The sequence below is a fragment of the Elephas maximus genome, chromosome 22 (assembly GCF_024166365.1).
Source record: "Elephas maximus indicus isolate mEleMax1 chromosome 22, mEleMax1 primary haplotype, whole genome shotgun sequence".
Classification (NCBI taxonomy): domain Eukaryota; kingdom Metazoa; phylum Chordata; class Mammalia; order Proboscidea; family Elephantidae; genus Elephas; species Elephas maximus.
The window spans coordinates 8,655,259-8,674,030 of record NC_064840.1 but is presented as its reverse complement, the minus strand read 5'-3'; the positions used below and the strand labels follow the sequence as shown (position 1 = coordinate 8,674,030).

At 47.8% G+C, this 18,772-nt stretch overlaps 1 protein-coding gene across 1 annotated transcript in view; it reads left to right on the top strand.

Moving 5' to 3' along the window:
• Nucleotides 1-18,772, top strand: part of P2RX4 (purinergic receptor P2X 4) — a 20,764-nt gene extending 1,992 nt beyond the window's left edge. The window contains exons 2-12 of the mRNA XM_049865280.1: nt 3,688-3,835; nt 7,173-7,244; nt 7,353-7,425; nt 7,874-7,970; nt 9,722-9,802; nt 9,907-10,048; nt 10,135-10,271; nt 15,321-15,414; nt 15,535-15,600; nt 15,883-15,978; nt 17,020-18,772. Coding sequence (XP_049721237.1) covers nt 3,688-3,835; nt 7,173-7,244; nt 7,353-7,425; nt 7,874-7,970; nt 9,722-9,802; nt 9,907-10,048; nt 10,135-10,271; nt 15,321-15,414; nt 15,535-15,600; nt 15,883-15,978; nt 17,020-17,046 — 1,033 coding nt within the window. The 3' untranslated portion in view covers nt 17,047-18,772. The remainder of the gene's footprint in view (nt 1-3,687; nt 3,836-7,172; nt 7,245-7,352; nt 7,426-7,873; nt 7,971-9,721; nt 9,803-9,906; nt 10,049-10,134; nt 10,272-15,320; nt 15,415-15,534; nt 15,601-15,882; nt 15,979-17,019) is intronic.

Sequence of the window (18,772 nt, the reverse complement as noted above, 5' to 3'; positions counted from 1 at the left end):
TCTGTTGGGCGGCACAGATGATAGAGTTCCTTACCAAATGTTCATTACCTTGATCATGAGGATTTTTTAAGCAGCAAATATTTTGCTTTTACCTGTCTTGCTACGGTCAAAACTGACTAAGGGTCTGAATAATTAAGGAGTTTTCTTTTTTTTTAACTCTCAATTTCCTGATCCGATTCATCTTGGTATGAATCAGAATTGACTTGACGGCAATGGGTTTTTTTTTTTTTTTTTGGTTTTTTGGTTTATTTCTCCCACAGTGACCCACAGGAGCCTTTCCTCAACAAGTGACCAAACATGCCAGTTGCTGTAATGCTCAGTTATCAGTGCGTGATGAGGAAATGGCTAATCACATGGTGGTGACTGATGTGAAACCATTTTTCTCTGATTTAGCAACTCGCCGTCCTGGGTGGTAAAGTAATAGTGACCTACCTGCCCTAAGCTTATATTGCAGCTTAATTCCAAGAAGCCCTAAAGAAGAGGACTTTCCAGGGGGAAGGTCCATCTCTAGGATGGGCAGTGAATTTGGGGACTGCTCAGATCAGACAAACCCATAAATAAGTAACCAAAACCAGTGAATTTCTGAAGTGTCAGCTTCTAGAGCTTATAAGAAGGGGAGGGAAATGTTAATATGTCTTGACTCTAGAAATAATCATAATTGCTGGTAGTTGTTTAACAATAGCTGTGGTGGGGAGGAACCCTGACTTGTAGCACTGGCCCATTTTTGTGGTATAAATACTCCCACCATGGCTGATGTCAAGTTACCGGCAGTATATCAGTTTCCTAGGGCTGCCCTAACAAAGTACCACAAAGTCAGTTGTTTAAAACATCAGAGATTTGTCTCACAGTCCTGGAGGCTAGACATCTAAATTCAGGGTATTGGCAGGGCCACTGTCTCTCTGAAGGCTCTAGGGAAAGGTCCTTTCTTGCCTCTCCCACCTTCTAGTAACCCTAGTTGGTCCTTGGTGTGCAGCTACAGTGTCACATGGTGTTCTCTCTGTGTCTCTTCTCCTCTTTTATAAGGATCCATAAAAAAAACAAAATCATTGCCGTCAAGCCGATTCCGACTCACAGAGACCCTATAGGACAGAGTAGAACTACCCCATAGGGTTTCCAAGGCTGTAATCTTTTTATTTATTTATTGCACTTTAAGTGAAAGTTTACAAATCAAGTCAGTCTCTCATACAAAAAGTTATACACACTTTGCTATGTATTCCTAGCTGCTCTCCTCGTAATGAGACAGCACATTTGTCCTCTCCACCCTGTATTCCCCATGTCCATTGAACCAGCTCCTGTGCCCCTCTGCCTTCTTATCTCCCCTCCAGACAGGAGCTGCCCACACAGTCTCATGTGTCTACTTGAGCCAAGAAGCTCACTCCTCACCAGTATCATTATCTATCTTATAGTCCAGTCCAATCCCTGTCTGAAGAGTTGGCTTCAGGAATGGTTCCAATCTTGGGCCAACAGAGGGTCCGGAGACCATGACCTCCAGGGTTCCCCTAGTCTCAGTCAGACCACTAAGCCTGGTCTTCTTACAAGAATTCGAGACCTTCATCCCACTGTTCTCCTGCTCCATCAGGGGTTCTCTGTTTTGTTCCCTGTCAGGGCAGTGATGAGTGGTAGCCAGGCACCATCTAGTTCTTCCATTCTCAGACTGATGCAGTCTCAGGTTTGTGTGGCCCTTTCTGTCTCTTGGCTCATAATTACCTTGTGTCTTTGGTGTCCTTCATTCTCCTTTGCTCCAGGTGGGTTGAGACCAATTGATGCATCTTAGATGGCCACTTGCTAGCTTTTAAGACCCTAGATACCTCTCACCAAAGTGGGATGCAGAACGTTTTCTTAATACATTTTGTTATGCCAAAGCTACAGGCTTTATGAAAACAGAATACCACATCTTTCTCCTGCAGAGCACCTGGTAGGTTCAAATCGCCAACCTTTCTGTTAGCAGCTGAGTGCTTTAGCCACTGTACAACCAGGGCTCCTTGTTTTCATGAGGACACCAGTCATAAAAGATTAGGAGCCACCCTACCCAGCTATGACTTCTTGTTAACTGATAACATCTTTGAAGACTATTTTCCAAACACAGTATGTTCACAGGTTCCAGGGGTTAGGGCTTCAACATATCTTTTTTGGAGATGCAATTCAATCCATATCAAGGTGTGACCTGCAAATTCCTGAAAAATTAACAATGGGCTTTCTCAAGCTGGTATCAGCAGCGCCAGCAAAGTTTAACATTCTTTAAATGCTCACTATGTTCTAAGCCTTTGACATGCATTATGTCATTTCACGGCAGTACAATCCCCGTGAAGGCCTTTTATCATTCCCGTTTTGTAGATGGGAAAAACTGAGGCAAAGACAGGTTAAACTTGCCCAGAGTTATGCCTAGTGAGTGGTGGAGCTGAGCCATGAACCCAGAGCTTTTGGCTCCAGTCTGTGCTCCACTGTCCTAATCAGTATGTGCTCATGCCTTTATATTTTTAATTATTCAGGGTGGTAGTTTGGTCCTTATTTCAGAGGACACAAGTGTACATGAATTCTTGGAGAATAAGTAAGAAATTATTATAAAAATTCCTTGAAAGTTGGGATCCACTTTTCTTGTGAGTATAACATAGCGAGCAAGAGAGTAAGTTTCAGAGGCAGAAGGCCTGAGTTCATATCCTGGCTTTGACACTCCCTAGCTGTGTGAAAAAAGTGACCATGGGCAAATTACTTAACCTCTCTGTCTCCCTGTCCTCCTCTATAAAACGGAGATAATAATCATTCCTACCTCATGTAGTAAAGAGGCCTGTGGCGCAAGGGTTGAGCACTTGGCTGCTAACCAGAAAAAGTTGGTGGTTTGAACCCATCCAGCTCTGCAAGAGAAAGACCTGGCAATCTGCTCCTGTAAAGATTACAGCCTGGAAAACCCTACAGGGCCGTTCTACTCTGTCAGATGGGGTCGCTCTGAGCTGGAATTGACTTGATGGCACCCAATGACAACAACCTCATAAAGTGGTCAGGATTAAATTAATAAACAGAGATTAAACACTCAAATGGTAACTCCTTTCATCATAATTTTTAGTACCTCTTGGTGATCCCCGCGGGTCACAGTGCATTGGAAGTGCTCAGATATCTAATAATAAAAACAGCATCCCTGGAGCATTTTCTTTGTACCCGTGACAGTGCTAACAGCTTTACCTGTACCATCTCATGTTTCCAACAGGCACTCTGCTAGGTGCTCCCCATATTGAAGGAGCAGTGGTGGTTGAAAGGTTGGAGGTTCAAACCCACCAGCCTCAGGAGAAAAGACCTGGCAGTTTGCTTCTGTGAAGATTTAAAAAAAAAAAAAAAATAGGATTCCCAAGGAGCTGCTGGTGGATTTGAACTGCTGACTTTTTGGCTAGCAGCCAAGTTTTTAAGCCAGTGTGCCACCAGGGCTCTCTGTAAAGATTACAGCCTTATAGGGCAGTTCTGCTCTGTTCTGTAGGGTCGCTATGAGTCAGAATTGACTTGACCACAACCAGTTGGGTTTTTTGAGTTTATCATTTTGCAAAAGTGGAAACGGAGCCCCCAGAAGTTAAGCAGCTTTTACAAAGTCACATAATTAGTAAACAGTGAACTTTCAGCTTCTGCCTAACAAGCTCCCTGGCATCAGTTCAAAGTCACCTAATCCTAATGGCAATTTAAGAGGTCTCTTTCATTTTGCAGGTGGGTATTTGTGTGGGAGAAGGGCTACCAGGAAACTGACTCCGTGGTCAGCTCAGTTACTATCAAGGCCAAGGGCGTGGCTGTGACCAACACCTCTGAACTTGGATTCCGGATCTGGGATGTGGCCGACTATGTAATTCCAGCTCAGGTATGACTTCCATCAGGACTTGTGTCTAATTAAGGCCCTTAGTTAGGTCCTTTCTCTGTACTGACTTGGCACACTGACTAATGACTGCCAAAATTCTAACATCACCGATGCCCAGCATGAATGGCTTTAGTCCAAGAAACCAGTGCAAACCCATGTGTTCTGGGCTTAGGGTCTCACAGGTAATACTCAGTCAGCTATGGTTCTTCAGCTCTGGAGCATGGCTGGGTTAAAAACGGGAAGCTTTCTGGTTGGGCAGCGATCTGTCTCTAGCCTTGAAAGACAAGGAGGCAAAGGTGTTAAATCCTGGGAGAAGTTCGAGTGGCAATATCAGCCCCTTTCCACATTCTGTATTTGCTTTAGTATTATAAAAGGAGCTCTGGTGTTGCAGCGGTTAACTGCTCAGCTGCTAACCAAAAGGTCGGTGGTTTGAACCCACCAGCCGCTCCGTTGGAGAAGGATCTGATGGTCTCCTACTGTAAAGATTACAGCCTTGGAAACCCATGGGACAGTTCTAGTCTGTCCTGTATGGTCGTTATGAGTCGGAATCGATGGCAACAGGTTTTTTTTTCTTTTTTTTTTTTTGAATTGTTGTAAATCCGCAAGGTACATCTCTTCAGACAATGTGAAAATGCTAGCAGCAATTAAAGCCCAAAAGCTAAACTGAGAAACAAACATTCCCAGGTAGGATTCCATCAGGAACAAAGGGAAAGAAGAAATAGTGAGATGCGGCCTCCCAATCTCAAGTCTGTTAATCCGCAAAGCTCCAAGTTAAATATTGACTCTCTGTAGCCATGGTGACAATGTTTACATGGGCAACCCAGACATACCCCTCCAGATCGTTTATGTGCTAGGGTAACAGGGTGACCAGATGGGGGACTGAGCCATCTCTTGGCTCAGAGCTCTGTGAAGGAAGGCAAGGACTTAAGAAACTCTTGCTTCATGTGAGTTCACATCCCCCTGATTTCTCAAGAGAAAGTTCTGGGAGGAGCCCAGAGAGAAGAGAAAGCTAATGAGGTAAAATCAAATGGAACAGGGGTTGCTGGCTGGCTGGCCCTGGGTGGTCCTGTTGGCATGGCCCTGTCTCAGCAGAGACCATTGTTTCATGTGCAGGCCTGGCCTTGTCCTGGCTGGCCCTCAGAATATCATGTTCAGTATGTTTATTTGGGAGTCCTTGGGTGATGCAAACAATTAACACTTGGCTATTAGTGCACTGGGCTGCTAACTGAAAGGTTGGAGGTTCAAGTTCACCCAAAGGTACCTTGAAAGACAGGCCTGGTGATCTGCTTCTGAAAAAAATCAGCCACTGAAAACTATGGAGCACAATTTCACTCTGACACACATGGGGTCGCCATGAGTCAGAATCAACTTGATGGCAACTGGATGTTTACTTGAGCCAAGGAAGGATAGGAGCCCTCTTCCCTCCTCCCGCTCTGACTATCAGTGGAAAGCAATATCCGGCAACTCTGCCTTCAGTAGCGGAGCTGAGCTGGGGCCGGGTGAGCTCCAGAGGCTCTTCATAAGCTTTACCAATGTCCTTCTGTCTCTGTGTTTGGAAACCAAACATCTACTTGGCTCATCTCCATACTGAAAATCCCCACAAGCTTTAGAGATAGGAGACAGAAAGTAGACCATACTGAACTGTTGGGGTCTAACTCAAGAGAACCTTAGGAGCAGCCTTCTAGAAGCACCAAGTAGGGAGTGCATTTGCTAACTGAACACCTGGGAACATGACGGGGTGTTAGGAAAGAGATTCTGGCCCCATGCCATATTCTCATGCCTCATCTTGTGGCCATTTCCATTGTGGTTTGTTATAGGCCTTTCTCTGAAGGATGCCAGCTGTTCCCAGGGCTTCTGCCATCTTGTCAGACCTGGGGGTGGGGATGTCTACAGACTCTCTGATCCCAGAGTTACTCTGATTCCCAGACGGCTCCTGACTCTGCCCTTCACGGGAACATGAAATGCTAGAAGAACACTTCTGATGTCGCGTTTTAAAATGAGGGCTCATCTTGAATTTTGGGGGTCGTTGTCCTTTATTCCTTATATTGAGAGGTCATTAAGGAGCCCTAGCGGCACAGTGGTTAAGCACTCAGCTGCTAAGCAAAAGTTGGAGGTTCAAACCCACCAGCCACTCCACGGGAGAAAATATGTGGCAGTCTGCTTCGGTAAAGATTATAGCGCTGGGAACCCTATGGGGCAATTCTCCGGTGTCCTATAGGGTTGCTGTGAGTTGGAATTGACTCGACGGCAACAGGCTTGATTTCTATCCTTTATTCCTCATATTGGGAGGTCATTATTTGAGTTCTTCAGTCTCATCCCAATTGAATTGCCCTCTGGAAACTCTAAATCAATCCTTTGGCACCTTCATACTTACTAGGAGAAAACAGAATCTTCCCAGAAGGAGAAATGATTCGTGGCCCTGGTGGAGTCTGCTTGAGACTCTTCTTTTGTAATTCCTGTTAGGAAAGAAAACCAGCCAAATATGAGACCTTTGAGGCCTCGTGTTTTTACTCCTTGGAGGTAACCTGGTTGCAGAGGATGTTTTCCATGGTCATCGGCTCTTCCTCCATCAACAAGTGAAGGCTTTACTGACGAACAGTTCAGGTTACAGGCTCAGTTTTTTTTAATCGAGGTGAAATCCACGTGACATGAAATGAGCCACCGTAAAGTGAAGAGTTCAGTGGCATTTAGTGCACTCACAGTGTTGTGGACCCAACTCTGCTGTCTAGTTCCAAAGCAGTTTCATTACCTCAGAAGGAAACCCCATGCCCATGAACAATGACTCCCCTTTCCACCCCACTCCCTACCCCTACAGCACTAAAAAAAAATCTAAGCAACCGTTAATCTATTTTCTGTGTCTGCCTATTCTGGATGTTTCATATAAATGCAGTTAGACGATATGTGGTCCTTTGTGACTGGCTTCATTCACTCAGCATGATGTTTTCCAGGTTCGTCCACGTGGTAGCGTGTAACAGAACTTCATTCCTTTTTATGGCTAAATAATACTCCATTGTATGTATAGACCACATTTTGCTTATCCATTCATCCGTTGATGGACACTTGGGTTATTTCTACCTTTGGGCAATTGAGAATGGTGCTGCTGTGAGCTGAGTGCCTAACCACACTGTACAGTTATCTGTTGGAGGCCCTGTTTTCAATTAAGTTAGAGACTCTTATAGACAAGAGGAGGACAATAGGTTTAGTTGTCTAAATTGTGCGTGGCACGTGGGAGAAGGGAAAACACTCTCCTATTACATAAATGTCGGACTTTCTCAGCGGCTATTGTTCAACTCTCCTGAGGAATCACACAGCGGTGCCTCCTTCTCGCCCTGCTCTGCAGGAGGAAAACTCCATCTTTATCATGACCAACATGATCCTCACCATGAACCAGACCCAGGGCGTCTGTCCTGAGGTAGGCGGCTTCTCGGGGAAGAGGCTGGGGTGCCCTCTCTGCGCCTGTCCAGCTGTGTGAGGGGCTGGGCCCTGTGGAACTTGTTCTCACTTGTTCCTCTTTTTCCAGATTCCAGGTAAAACCACTGTGTGTCAATCAGATGCCAACTGCATTGCGGGCTCTGCAGGCACCCACAGCAACGGTAGGGGCACACGCCACGCAGTCTGGAGCAGAAACTTAGCCTGGGGAGGGAGGCCTCTGATAAGACAGGTCAGCCCCCAGGGGTCTTCTCTGATAGAGAAATCTCAGGGACAAACTCCCCAATGCCTTCACGTGGCCCCTGGTGAGCCTGATGTCAGGATTGGGGCCCCAAAGCCCTCTCTGTGTCCACCTCTGTCATGGGAGCCCCCTGGTCTTTCTTTATCTTGTGGCTTGGCTTGACCTGGGCCCTGAAATTGGCAGCAATGTGCGTGGGACTCAGGCAACCATTGTCCTCCAGTTCCAATTTCTGGACAGTCTCCACCCAGAGTGGGAATGCCTTGAGTGACTGTAGGGAGTGCGGTTCTCCTCTCTACCTGAGGAAGGTGCCACCCCCGCAAAGGCAGAGAACAGGAGAGACCCCCGTGGACCTGTGTCCCCTGTCCCTGTAGGAGTTGCAACAGGAAGGTGTGTGCCGTTCAACAGGACCACGAAGACGTGTGAAGTGGCAGCCTGGTGCCCCCTGGAGAATGATACCTATGTCCCCAAGTGAGTCCTGTGGGGGATGACCTGCCATAAATGGAGGGTCTCAGGCTTAGGGGTGGTGGTGGGGAGTTAAGCCTGGGCTCCTAGTATCTGTGTGGATTGGAGCCTCTCAGGAGCAGTGGTTCTCAGCCACTGCGCGGTGACGAGGAGAAGCAAGGTGGCTGTGGGCTTGTTACACGTGATGATGTGCAGGCCGCTTAATTGGCTCTTAGGACTGTCAGCTGCAGAGAGCTGACAGGAAACAGTCCCCAGTGTCCTCAGTGCACATACAGACACAGAGGAATGCGTATGCGTACATGCCTGCACACACATGCATATATTTGCACTTGTATGCATACACGTGTGTGCACACACACAGCAGCGGCAGTTTACTGGTTCAGCTAACAAAAAAGATCGCAGCTAGATCCGGAACTCCAGGAACAGTGCCAGGGTCTCCCCCTCTTGGCTCTGCTTCCCTCCATGTTGGCAGGACCCAGGGAAGAGTCCAGGGGGCAGCTCTGGCCTTCCATTCCCCCCTAAGCAGAGTCTCTCTTCCAGATTGTCCATGGATTCTAGACCTGTCTGTCATCACATTGCCAACCACACCCCTGAGCCCATCGCTGTGGGTAGGGGTGGACTTTGCCTTGCTTGTCCTTTGTCTTGCCCTTGTCCCAGGGTCAGGAAGACTATGGGTCGTGTTGTTTATAACGTCAAAGATCCCACCTGGATCCAGCAAATTCTTCAACAGAGGGGTCAATCGAGTGTCAGATTTACCCGTAGACACCCACAAAAGAAGTAGGGTGCCCTCAGAGGCAGATGCAACACGGAGCAGCCAGGAGCTGAGGTGGTACCTCCTCCAAGAAGCGGGGGCTTTTTGTGTACTTTTCAGGAGAGGTCAGAATCCCTGCAGGTGAAAATCACCTGTTTAGACTTGTAAAACTAGATCTGTCTCTTACTGCCCTGAGCACACCTGCCTGGGGGCAAGTCCTGAAAAGCAACGGCAGGCCTTTGGCTGAATGCATTCCAGTGAGGCCAAAAGATGCCCCCACAGTAGCGGTTCCTCAGGTTCTTAAATTTCACTGCCCTGGTGAACTGGAGCCCTGGTGGTGGAGTGGTTAAGAACTTGGCTGCTAACCAAAAGGTCAGCAGTTCCAATCCACCAGGCACTCCTTGGAAACCCTGTGGGGCAGTTCTACTCTGTCCTATAAGGTCGCTATGAGTTGGAATTGGCTTGATAGCGATTGGTATTTTTTACTGGCCCTGGTGCAGGGCCCTGTCCTCCCATGTGAGGAAGAAACCAGAAGGCTTGGTTACAAGTTTCTTCTCTTGACCTAGTATTCAAGCGCAGGACAGTAGAAAGTGCTAGCAATGGTAGACTTTTTTCTTGACAAATAACATCATAAGACACGTCCATGTGTTTTTTAAAAATATTATGTAGGTAGAAGGCGTGTGCGTGGATATAAAACCCACCGCCGTCAAGTCAATTCCGACTCACAGTGACTCCATAGAGTTTCCAAGGCTGTAAATCTCTATGGAAGCAGACTGCCACATCTTTTTCCCATGGAGCTATGTGTGGTGGTTTCAAACCGCTGACCTTTTGATTAGCAATCGATTGCTTTAACCGTTGTGCCACTAGGGCAGTTCTACTCCATCCTATAGTTGGAATTGACTTGATGACAATGTGTTATATTTATGTATATACACATGTATATACACACACATATTTATACTCTTAATTTATACTTTTATTAATAACATGTTATAATCTTTTTCAGGCCTGCTTTTTTAAAGGCTGCAGAAAACTTCACCCTTTTGGTTAAGAACAACATCTGGTATCCGAAGTTTAATTTCAGCAAGTAAGTGGTGGCCAGGTGTGAGTTCCCTGGCATCCTGGAGATGCTCCTGGCTCCTCCTCGCCAAGGTTTTCCTTGCTCCTATGTCTGCTTCCTCCTGACTTTAGGAGGAACATCCTTCCCACCGTCAACACCTCCTACCTCAAATCGTGCATTTACAACGCTAAAACAGACCCCTTCTGCCCCATCTTCCGTCTGGGCAAAATCGTGGCGAGCGCGGGACACAGCTTCCAGGACATGGCTGTGCAGGTAGGTGCAGACCTCACTGGCCTGACGCCTCTCATGCTGGGACATGTACTGAGAGGTCACACTCTCTGTCTGCCACTTACCCACAGGGTGGCATCATGGGCATCCAGATCAAGTGGGACTGCAACCTGGACCGAACTGCTGCCTTCTGCCTGCCCAGGTACTCCTTCCGTCGCCTCGACAACCGTGACACTGAACACAACGTGTCTCCCGGCTACAACTTCAGGTGGGAGCAAATGCAGGGCCTGTTTCTTAGGTGTTGGTGGGTGGCTATGACTGGTTTTCTTCCCAGTGCTGGCACCCAGGCCCCCCAAGACCAGCTCTTGGCAGCACCGCCAAGGGCAAGGCTCCCCTTTCATGTCCAAGTGCAGAAGGACATCTGCCAGGGAGTCCTGAGCAGGGGCTGGCACCTGTGGCATCCTGGCCTGTGAGAGCCCTCCCTGCCCTCTCCTACCTGAGGAAACAGATTGAGGTCATTGGCAGAGTCCATACACCCAGAGCAGCTGAGGGCAGGTGCCTTTTTTTTTTAATTTATAACATAAAATTTGCAATTTTAACCATTTTTAAGTGTACAAGTCACTGGCGTTAACTGTATTCACTGTATTATGCAGCAATCACCACTACCTATTTCTCTCCTGTGTTCTAGCCTGGGGCTGTTATCTGATGTTATCGATTTTCTAACTGAAGGACTCCCTATAGTATTTCTTGCAATTTGGGTTTGGTTTTTGCCAATTCCCTAAACTTCTGTTTATCTGGAAATGTCCTAATTTCACCTTCATATTTGAGAGACAGTTTTGCTGGATATGTAATTCTTGGCTGGCAATTTTTTTCTTTCAAGGCTTTATATAGGTCATCCCATTGCCTTCTTGCCTGCATGGTTTCTGCCAAGTAGTCTGAGCTTATTTTTATTGACTCTCTTTTGTAGGTGACTTTTCGTTTATCCGTAGCCACTCTTAAAATTCTCTCTTTATCTTTGATTTTGGCAAGTTTGATTATAATATGTCTTGGTGACTTTTTGGGTATCTACCTTGTGCGGGGTTCGATGAACATCTTGGATAGATATCTTCTCATCTTTCATGGTGTCAGGGAAGTTTTCTGCCAACAAATCTTGAACAAGTCTCTCAATTTTCTGTTATCCCCCCACTGTTCTGGTATTCCAATCACTCATAGGTTATTTCTCTTGATAGAGTCCCACATAATTCTTAGGGTTTCTTCATTTTTTTTTTAATTCTTTTATCTGATTTTTACCTCAAATAGTTGGTGTCAAGTGCTTTATCTTCAATCTCACTAATTCTGACTTCCATGTCCTCAATTCTGCTCCTATGACTTTCTATTGAGTTCTCTAATTCTGCAATTTTATTGTTAATCTTCTGAATTTCTGTTTGCTGTCTCTCTATGGATTCTTGCAGCCTATTATATTTTGTCATTATGCTCTTGTCTAATCTTAAGTTTCTCTAATGCTGTGTCTGTACCTTCCTTGGCTTTTTCTGCTTTTTGCCTGATCTTCTTCCTCATCTTTTGAAGAGTTCTGTATATTAATCTTTTGTATACTACCTCGGGTAGTTCCAGGAAGTTTTCTTCATCCAGAAGATTTCTTGATTCTTTGTTTTGGGAGCTTGCTGAAGCCGTCATGGTCTGCCTATATGATTTGATATTGACTGTTGTCTCCCAGCCATCAATAAGTTATTGTGTTTTCTTTATTTTATGTTTGCTTATAGTGTCCCAGCTTCTTGTTTTGGTTTGATATGCCCAAGTAGGCTGCTCGAGTGAGCTAGTTTGATTATTGGCGCCTTTGAAGCTCTAATGTCCTGTCACCAGGTGGTTAGGGCAGTTACTAGGTATATAAACCCAGGAGTCCATTTACTTTTCTTGTATGGATTCAGCTCAGGTATCCAGGTAGTCACTCACCAAGTGCGTGTTGCAGGCTCTCACCTACAGTCTTAGACAAGCAGAAATGATTGGTGTAGGCAAAGGTATCTGGCTGCAGTAGGGGGGCCATGTGCTGAGCAAGGCAGGGGATTGACAACTGCCCCTGAGTTTCTGTGAGGAAAGCGTGTCCCTGTTCCCTAGAGTGTCTAGGTGGCTGGGTTTTGCAGCCCGACAATGGGCACCCAAGGCTGTTGGCCATAAGGACTGGGAAGCACCAGTTATCCTTGGACCCCTGCCAAGGGTGGCTAGGTGGCGTGGGTGAAGTCACCAGTCCTCAGGCCCCTGATGTGGGTAGGTGAGGACCCTACTTAATAGGCAGAGCAGTGTCAAACGTCACGAACCTGCCTTTCCACCATATAGCTGAAAGAGTTGAAGTTAGACTTCAGGTATATACCCTGTTGTACTGTGCTAATGAGGGTCTATGCTGTTGAAATGGGCCCACACAGGTCTATGCAGGTGTTGGCGGGTGGCTGTGACTAGGTGAAAGGCATTCAAAGTCCGTGGATCGCTTATGCCTGTGCGTAGGCAAAGGAGCTACTTCTGCCCTGAGTTCCCAGCTTAGGGGAGCAGCAGATTATTTTTTCCCTGTTAATTTGTTCCTTTTCCAAGGCTGGGAGGATGGCTCAGGGTACACAACAGGTCTTAATTCCAGCCCAGGGAAAGTGGCTATCACTGAGCCTGGCTTGGGGCTGGTGTGGAGCAGGGGTCAGTTAAGTGGGAGAGAGTTTTTTCCAAACGGGTGTTTTTTGGTTTGAGTGGTAGATTAGATGCAAGTACTTATCTTATGCCAATAACGCTGCTTTTCACTGATTCTGGAGGCATGAGTGAACTCTTCACTGCTCAGTCTCTCTCGATGTGGAAAACATGTCCCAAATGCTGTTGCTTGTTTCACCGCGTTAGCACCAGCAGATCCAGCCTGTGCGGTGCCAGTTCCCACTGGGTCAGGTCTGGCAACTACTCACTGCTTTTGAACCATCTTTCTCTCTCCCTGTTGCTTAGTCTGATTCTTCAACTTTGCGTTTGATGTTCAGGGCTCCTAGATTGTCATATATAATCAATGCACTTGCTTTTTTGGGTCTTTGTTGTAAGAGGGACCACCAGAAGCATTTGACTACTCCATCATCTTGGCCCTGCCTCTGTCTATTTCTAGAACACCCTTCAAACAGTTAAGCGCTCAACTACTAGCCAAAAGGTTGATGGTTTGAACCCACTGCTTGGAAGACAGGCATAGCGATCTGCCTCTGAAGGGTCACAGCCTTGAAAATCCTACAGAGCAGTTCTACTCTGCGCATATGGAGCCACCATGAGTCAGAATTGACTCGATGGCAACTAACAGCAACAACGACCCTCTTCCCCCAGCCCCTGGTGACACCGAATCTATTTTCTGTCTCTATAGATTTGCCTCTTTGAAATATTTCATATTAAGTGGGATCCTAAAATATCTGTCCTTTTATGTGTGACTTACTTCACTCAGCATAACATTTTTGAAGTTTACCCATATTTAGCATGTGTCAGGACTTCATTCCTTCTTATGGCTGAGCAATATTCCATTGTCCAGATACTCCACATTTTGTTTATCCATTTATCTGCTGACAGACTCTTGGGCTGTTTCCATGTTTTGGCTCTTGAGAATAGTGCTACAGTGCACATTGGTGTACAAATATCTGCTTGAGTCCCCGCTTTCAAGTCTCTTGAGCACATACTTAGGAGTGGAACTGCTGGGTCATATGGTAGTTCTGTTAAACTTTTTGAGGAACTTCCAGTTGATTTTTGAGGGGCTGATGGCTTTAGCTTTCTTGGGGCAGCCTCAGCCAGGCTGGTCATTAATTTTGATCATGCAATGATCTTGTGCTCCTCCAGTCCAAAGGCCCCTGTCACCTGGTCCAGGGATTGGTTTGTGGATGACTGAGCCTACCCCAGAATTCCAGGGTGCAGGGGATATGGGTTTTAGCCTTGGAAAAAGCCTTAGTTCGTATTTGTAATCTGGTAAGTGTGCCAGGGTTGGGTCCTATTTGCCACTCCCTGAGGCGACAGAATCTGCAGCTGCGTACATTTTCATGTGCCCTTTGTTGTATTGCCATACTTGTCAAAAACCAAATAAACCAAACCCATCGCTGTCGAGTTGATTCTGACTCATAGCAACTCTATAGGACAGAGGAGAACTACCCCATAGGGTTTTCTAGTAGGGGAGTTAGATTTGGGTTGCCCCGTCTCAACTGTCACCCAGTTCTTGTAGAAACCACTGTGGGGAACCTCAAGCTTGGCTTGGACAGAGAGAAGCAGTAGGGCCCTCAAGAAGGATACTGTCTCCCAGCCTCTGGCCCCACCCGAGGTCCCTAGGCTGACCACAACATGGCAGATGTGAGCCAGATAGGTCACGGGCCTAGGGCGTAGGCTACTGCTGGCTCCCTGTGGACACAGGGCAGCACGTGGTATCATGTCTCAACAGTTCTCTCCTCCCTCCCTGTTTTTTAAACAACTTTATTGAGATATAATTCACATACCACCCACTTGAAGTATATAAGTCAATGTTTTTTTAGTACGTTTGCATAGTTGTGCTGCCATCACCACTAACTTTAAATCATTTGTCACCCCCAGAAAACTCTGTGATTTAACTCACTTCCCTACTGTCCCCCCTACCCCACCCTCAGACCTAAGAAACCAACTCATCGACTTTCTGTCTCTAGATTTGCCTCTTCTGGACATTTCATACGAATGGAGACCGACCACGTCTGCCCTTTTGTGTCTGGCTTCTTTCACTCAGCATAATGTTCTTGAGGTTCGCCCACACTGTAGCACGTATCAGAGCTTCATTCCTCTTTATGGCAGAATAATGGTCCACTGTCTGGATAGACCACATTTTGTTCATCCAGTCATCTCTCGATGGATCAGTGGTTCTTTAAAAAAGTCTGGTGCTGAAGCTGTGAGTTTTGTAGCTGACCGCAGTGCCCCCAAGCGGTCCTGGAGGTTGTGCTGGCTGGCGTTTTGCCCCTACTAGTGGCCAGGGCATCCCTGAGGGGGCAGGTGGCTCAGCCACATCAGGAAGGATGGTCAGGGTAGGAGGTTCTGGCTTAAGCCATAGGAGCCATCTTGTTGTGATGACTGGGGGGAACTGTTCCTGTGCCCTCTGCCAGCATCGCACACCACCTGTCCTGCTGCTGCATGGCCCACCTTAGCAGGAGAAACCCAGGGGTACCAAACTGAGTCTGCCTAGCAGGTAGAGCAGATCTTTAGCCAGCACCAGCTCTGCTCAAACCTCCATTTGCTGGGACCCTGAGCAGTAAATCCAGCCACTCATCCCACCTGGCCCATGCTGTGTTCCTCTAACCCCTCCTCCTTCCCCCAGGTTTGCCAAGTACTATAACGACCCAGCAGGCATAGAGCACCGCACCCTCATCAAGGCCTACGGCATCCGCTTCGACGTCATGGTGTTTGGGAAGGTAGCATCTCCCGACTCCTCGCTGCTGGCACCCAAGGCCAGGGGCACAAGCCCTCTACCTACCCTCTATTTGCTCTTGCCGACCCCTAGCGCAACTTCTTCTCTCTCTTGTCATTTGCAGGCTGGGAAATTTGACATCATCCCTACCATGATTAACGTGGGCTCCGGCTTGGCCCTGCTGGGTGTGGTGAGTAATTAAGCCTGGACATTTACTTCCGCTGGGGCCGGGGTCTCCTCAGCACTGAGAGGAGACCCTAGATTCCACCTAGTTCTAGAGTTGTTTCCCACGACCCGCATCCCCTCCTCCACCCTTCCCCTTCCAAGACTGCGCCCCTCGGGGCCTAGCTTTCTCCCGAGATAGAGGTGCCTTTCCTTTCCAGTACAGATTCCAGGCTTCCTGGGACGGGGCACCAACAGGGTAATGGGGACTAACACTTTCTGGCTCTTTCTCACTCTGGGCCCAATTCAGGCAACAGTGTTGTGTGACATCATAGTCCTTTACTGCATGAAGAAAAGGTACTACTATCGGGAAAAGAAATACAAATACGTGGACGATTATGAACAGGTAGGCCGCCTCCTTGCCTCCCAGTAGGCCTGAAGGTCTGAGAACCTTACCTCATTTGTCAGCATCTTCTGCACCCATGAGGGGGACTCTGAGCCTGGGGCCTGGTCGATGTGAGGCTCCTCTACAAAGGTGGTTGCCATTTTTGTGTGCTGCCAACCCCACCCACCACACCCTCGTTGTCTGCTCTCTCTAGACCACCTGTACTAGGATTTGCCTCATACTTTTAATTTCAAGTGGACTCACTTTTTAAAATCTACTCTTGTTTTTAATTAATGCCATCTCAGGCTAGTTATGTTTTTTTACTCTTGTTTTTAATTAATGCCATCTCAAGCTAGTCATGGTCATGAATATTATGACAAAAATCCATGTCCATGTACACCTTAGCTGCCAAGAGGAGCTGGCTGCTGTGTTAGCGGGTGACTTTAAACCACAGACATATATTCTCTTGCAGTTCTGGAAGCCAGAAGTCTGAAATCAAGGTGTCAGCAGGGCCATGCTTGGTTTGCGGGCTCAGGGGGAGATCCTCGTCTTGCCCAGCTCCTGCTGGCCCCAGGTGTTCCTTGGCTTGTGGGTGCATCTTTGCATGGCCAGCTTCCCTGTCCATGTCTCTGTGTCTTTCCTCTTTTAGAGGACACCACTGTGATTGGATTAGGACCCTCTATACTCTGGTATGACCTCATGTTAACCTGTCTGTGTCTCTGTGTGTTTTCTCTTTTATTGGACACCATTGTAATTGAATTAGGACCCTCCATAGTCTGGTATGACCTCATGTTAACTTTACTGATGACATCTTCAAAGACCCTATTTCCAAACAAGGTTACCTTCACAGGTACCAGGGGTTAGGACTGCAGCATAATGTTCACTCCCTAACAGGTAGCATGCTTTGAGATCCCCGCACCAGGACCTACCTGAGTGCTCTCAGCTGTGATGTCTTCCTGAAGTCTCTAAGGACATTGCAGTGATCTGGCCTGCCCCAGGTGGTCCCAGCTCACCTGGGGGCAGCACGTGTGGTGAACACTCATCTGCTTCCCTTCTCTGCAGAACCTCTGTGGTGAGGCAAACCGGTGATGCCGTCCGTACGCCTGGGCTCCCTGCAGCCCTCACCAGGGACCCGTGAAAAAGGAGGAAAGGCTGCCCGGATGACCCCAGACAGTGATCCAGATTCTGACCCCACTGCACAAGGACTTCAGGACTTCCCAGCAGCTCCTGAATTTGGGATATAGGATCTGTTTGTCTGTCCTGCAGAGAAGGCACAAATCTGGTTCTTGGCCAGGTTGCCTCTGCTGTTCCCATGACCTAGGGTGGGGTCACTGGGGCCCCAGCTCTCCCTGCAACCTGGCAGGGGCCACTGAGGCCCCTGCTGTCCCTGCGACCTGGGGTGGGGTCCCTGGGGCCCCTGCTGTCCCTGCGACCTGGGGCGGGGTCCCTGGGGCCCCTGCTGTCCCTGCGACCTGGGGCGGGGTCCCTGGGGCCCCTGCTGTCCCTGCGACCTGGGGCGGGGTCCCTGGGGCCCCTGCTGTCCCTGCGACCTGGGGCGGGGTCCCTGGGGCCCCTGCTGTCCATGCGACCTGGGGTGGGGTCCTTGGGGCCCCTGCTGTCCCTGCGACCTGGGGTGGGGTCGCAGGGCCAAGCTCTGGGCCCCAGCCATCATGCTGCTGTGCCCATGGGCTGGGGCCTGCCTGTGGCCTCCTGGGCTGACCCTCCTCCAAAGCTCCTGTCTCCAGCCCTTTGGGGACAGACAGGTCCAGTACTCCAAGGCATGGCAGCTCTGCTCAGGTACTTTATAAGGGAAGGAAGGTCCCTGTGTGGTAGCCACTGGATTCTGAGCACAGCTGGGCTGCTCTTTGGCTCCGGACCTGGGTGTGGCACGTACAGCCACGAGATGGAGTCAGGATTTTTCCTCTGAAAAGAGCTATATTGACGTGACTTAGGACCAAACATTAAAACAAACCACCTTCTTAATCCCTGTGTTTTCGCACCTTGAACCGGAACTTTCTGTCCCACCTCTTTCCCTCGACCAGTAAACCCACTTGTCCCAGCTCACTGCACTCAGGAAAGGTTCCAGACACAACCTGTGTTTCTGGAGTTTAGGCAGGTTTTTCTTTCCCCTACTTTAATCGTAAAGGCCTAAGAAGTTTGATCGTGTTAGCTTGTAATCCTGTTTAAGTTTACATGATTTTTCTTTCCTCTAGTGACTATTTGTTTTACCCATGTTTACATTTTTGCATAAAATCACAGTAATAGTGAAACCTGTGAGAGCCGGAACTCAATGGGACACCCTTGTTTTTCGGGGCCCCAACGAACCCACCCCAGGTCTCAGGAAGAGCAGAGACTCCAGTGAGCCCCAACCCAGGATGCCTTTGACAGAATGCAGTCTTAACCACTTTTCTATTGCTCATTTTAGTGGAAAATGAGTTTTCCTTCTCTGACAGGTTTCCACCTTACATGGGTTCCTGCTTTCACAAGTTTTACTGTAGTGAAGGCAACATCTTCTAGATCACATGGAAATGGCTTATCTCCCCGCTTCCCATTTACTTCCCAGAAGTCTCCCACCAAAAGCACCACCTGTGGGTCCCTTGTTGCCACTGTTCTGAAATGGTAATACAGCTATTTCTAACTTCACACCGACTTAATTCTGCATCAGGTGTTTCAGATCGGCCTAAAGACAGCAGTCTGCCCCTCCCCTTTGCCATGAATTCAATTCTGAGTACTGAAGACAGTTTATTTTAGAAGCCCTCTGCTTTTGCAGGATAAATAACCAACCTGGATTTTTCTTGTTTGGGGAAGGAAGAAA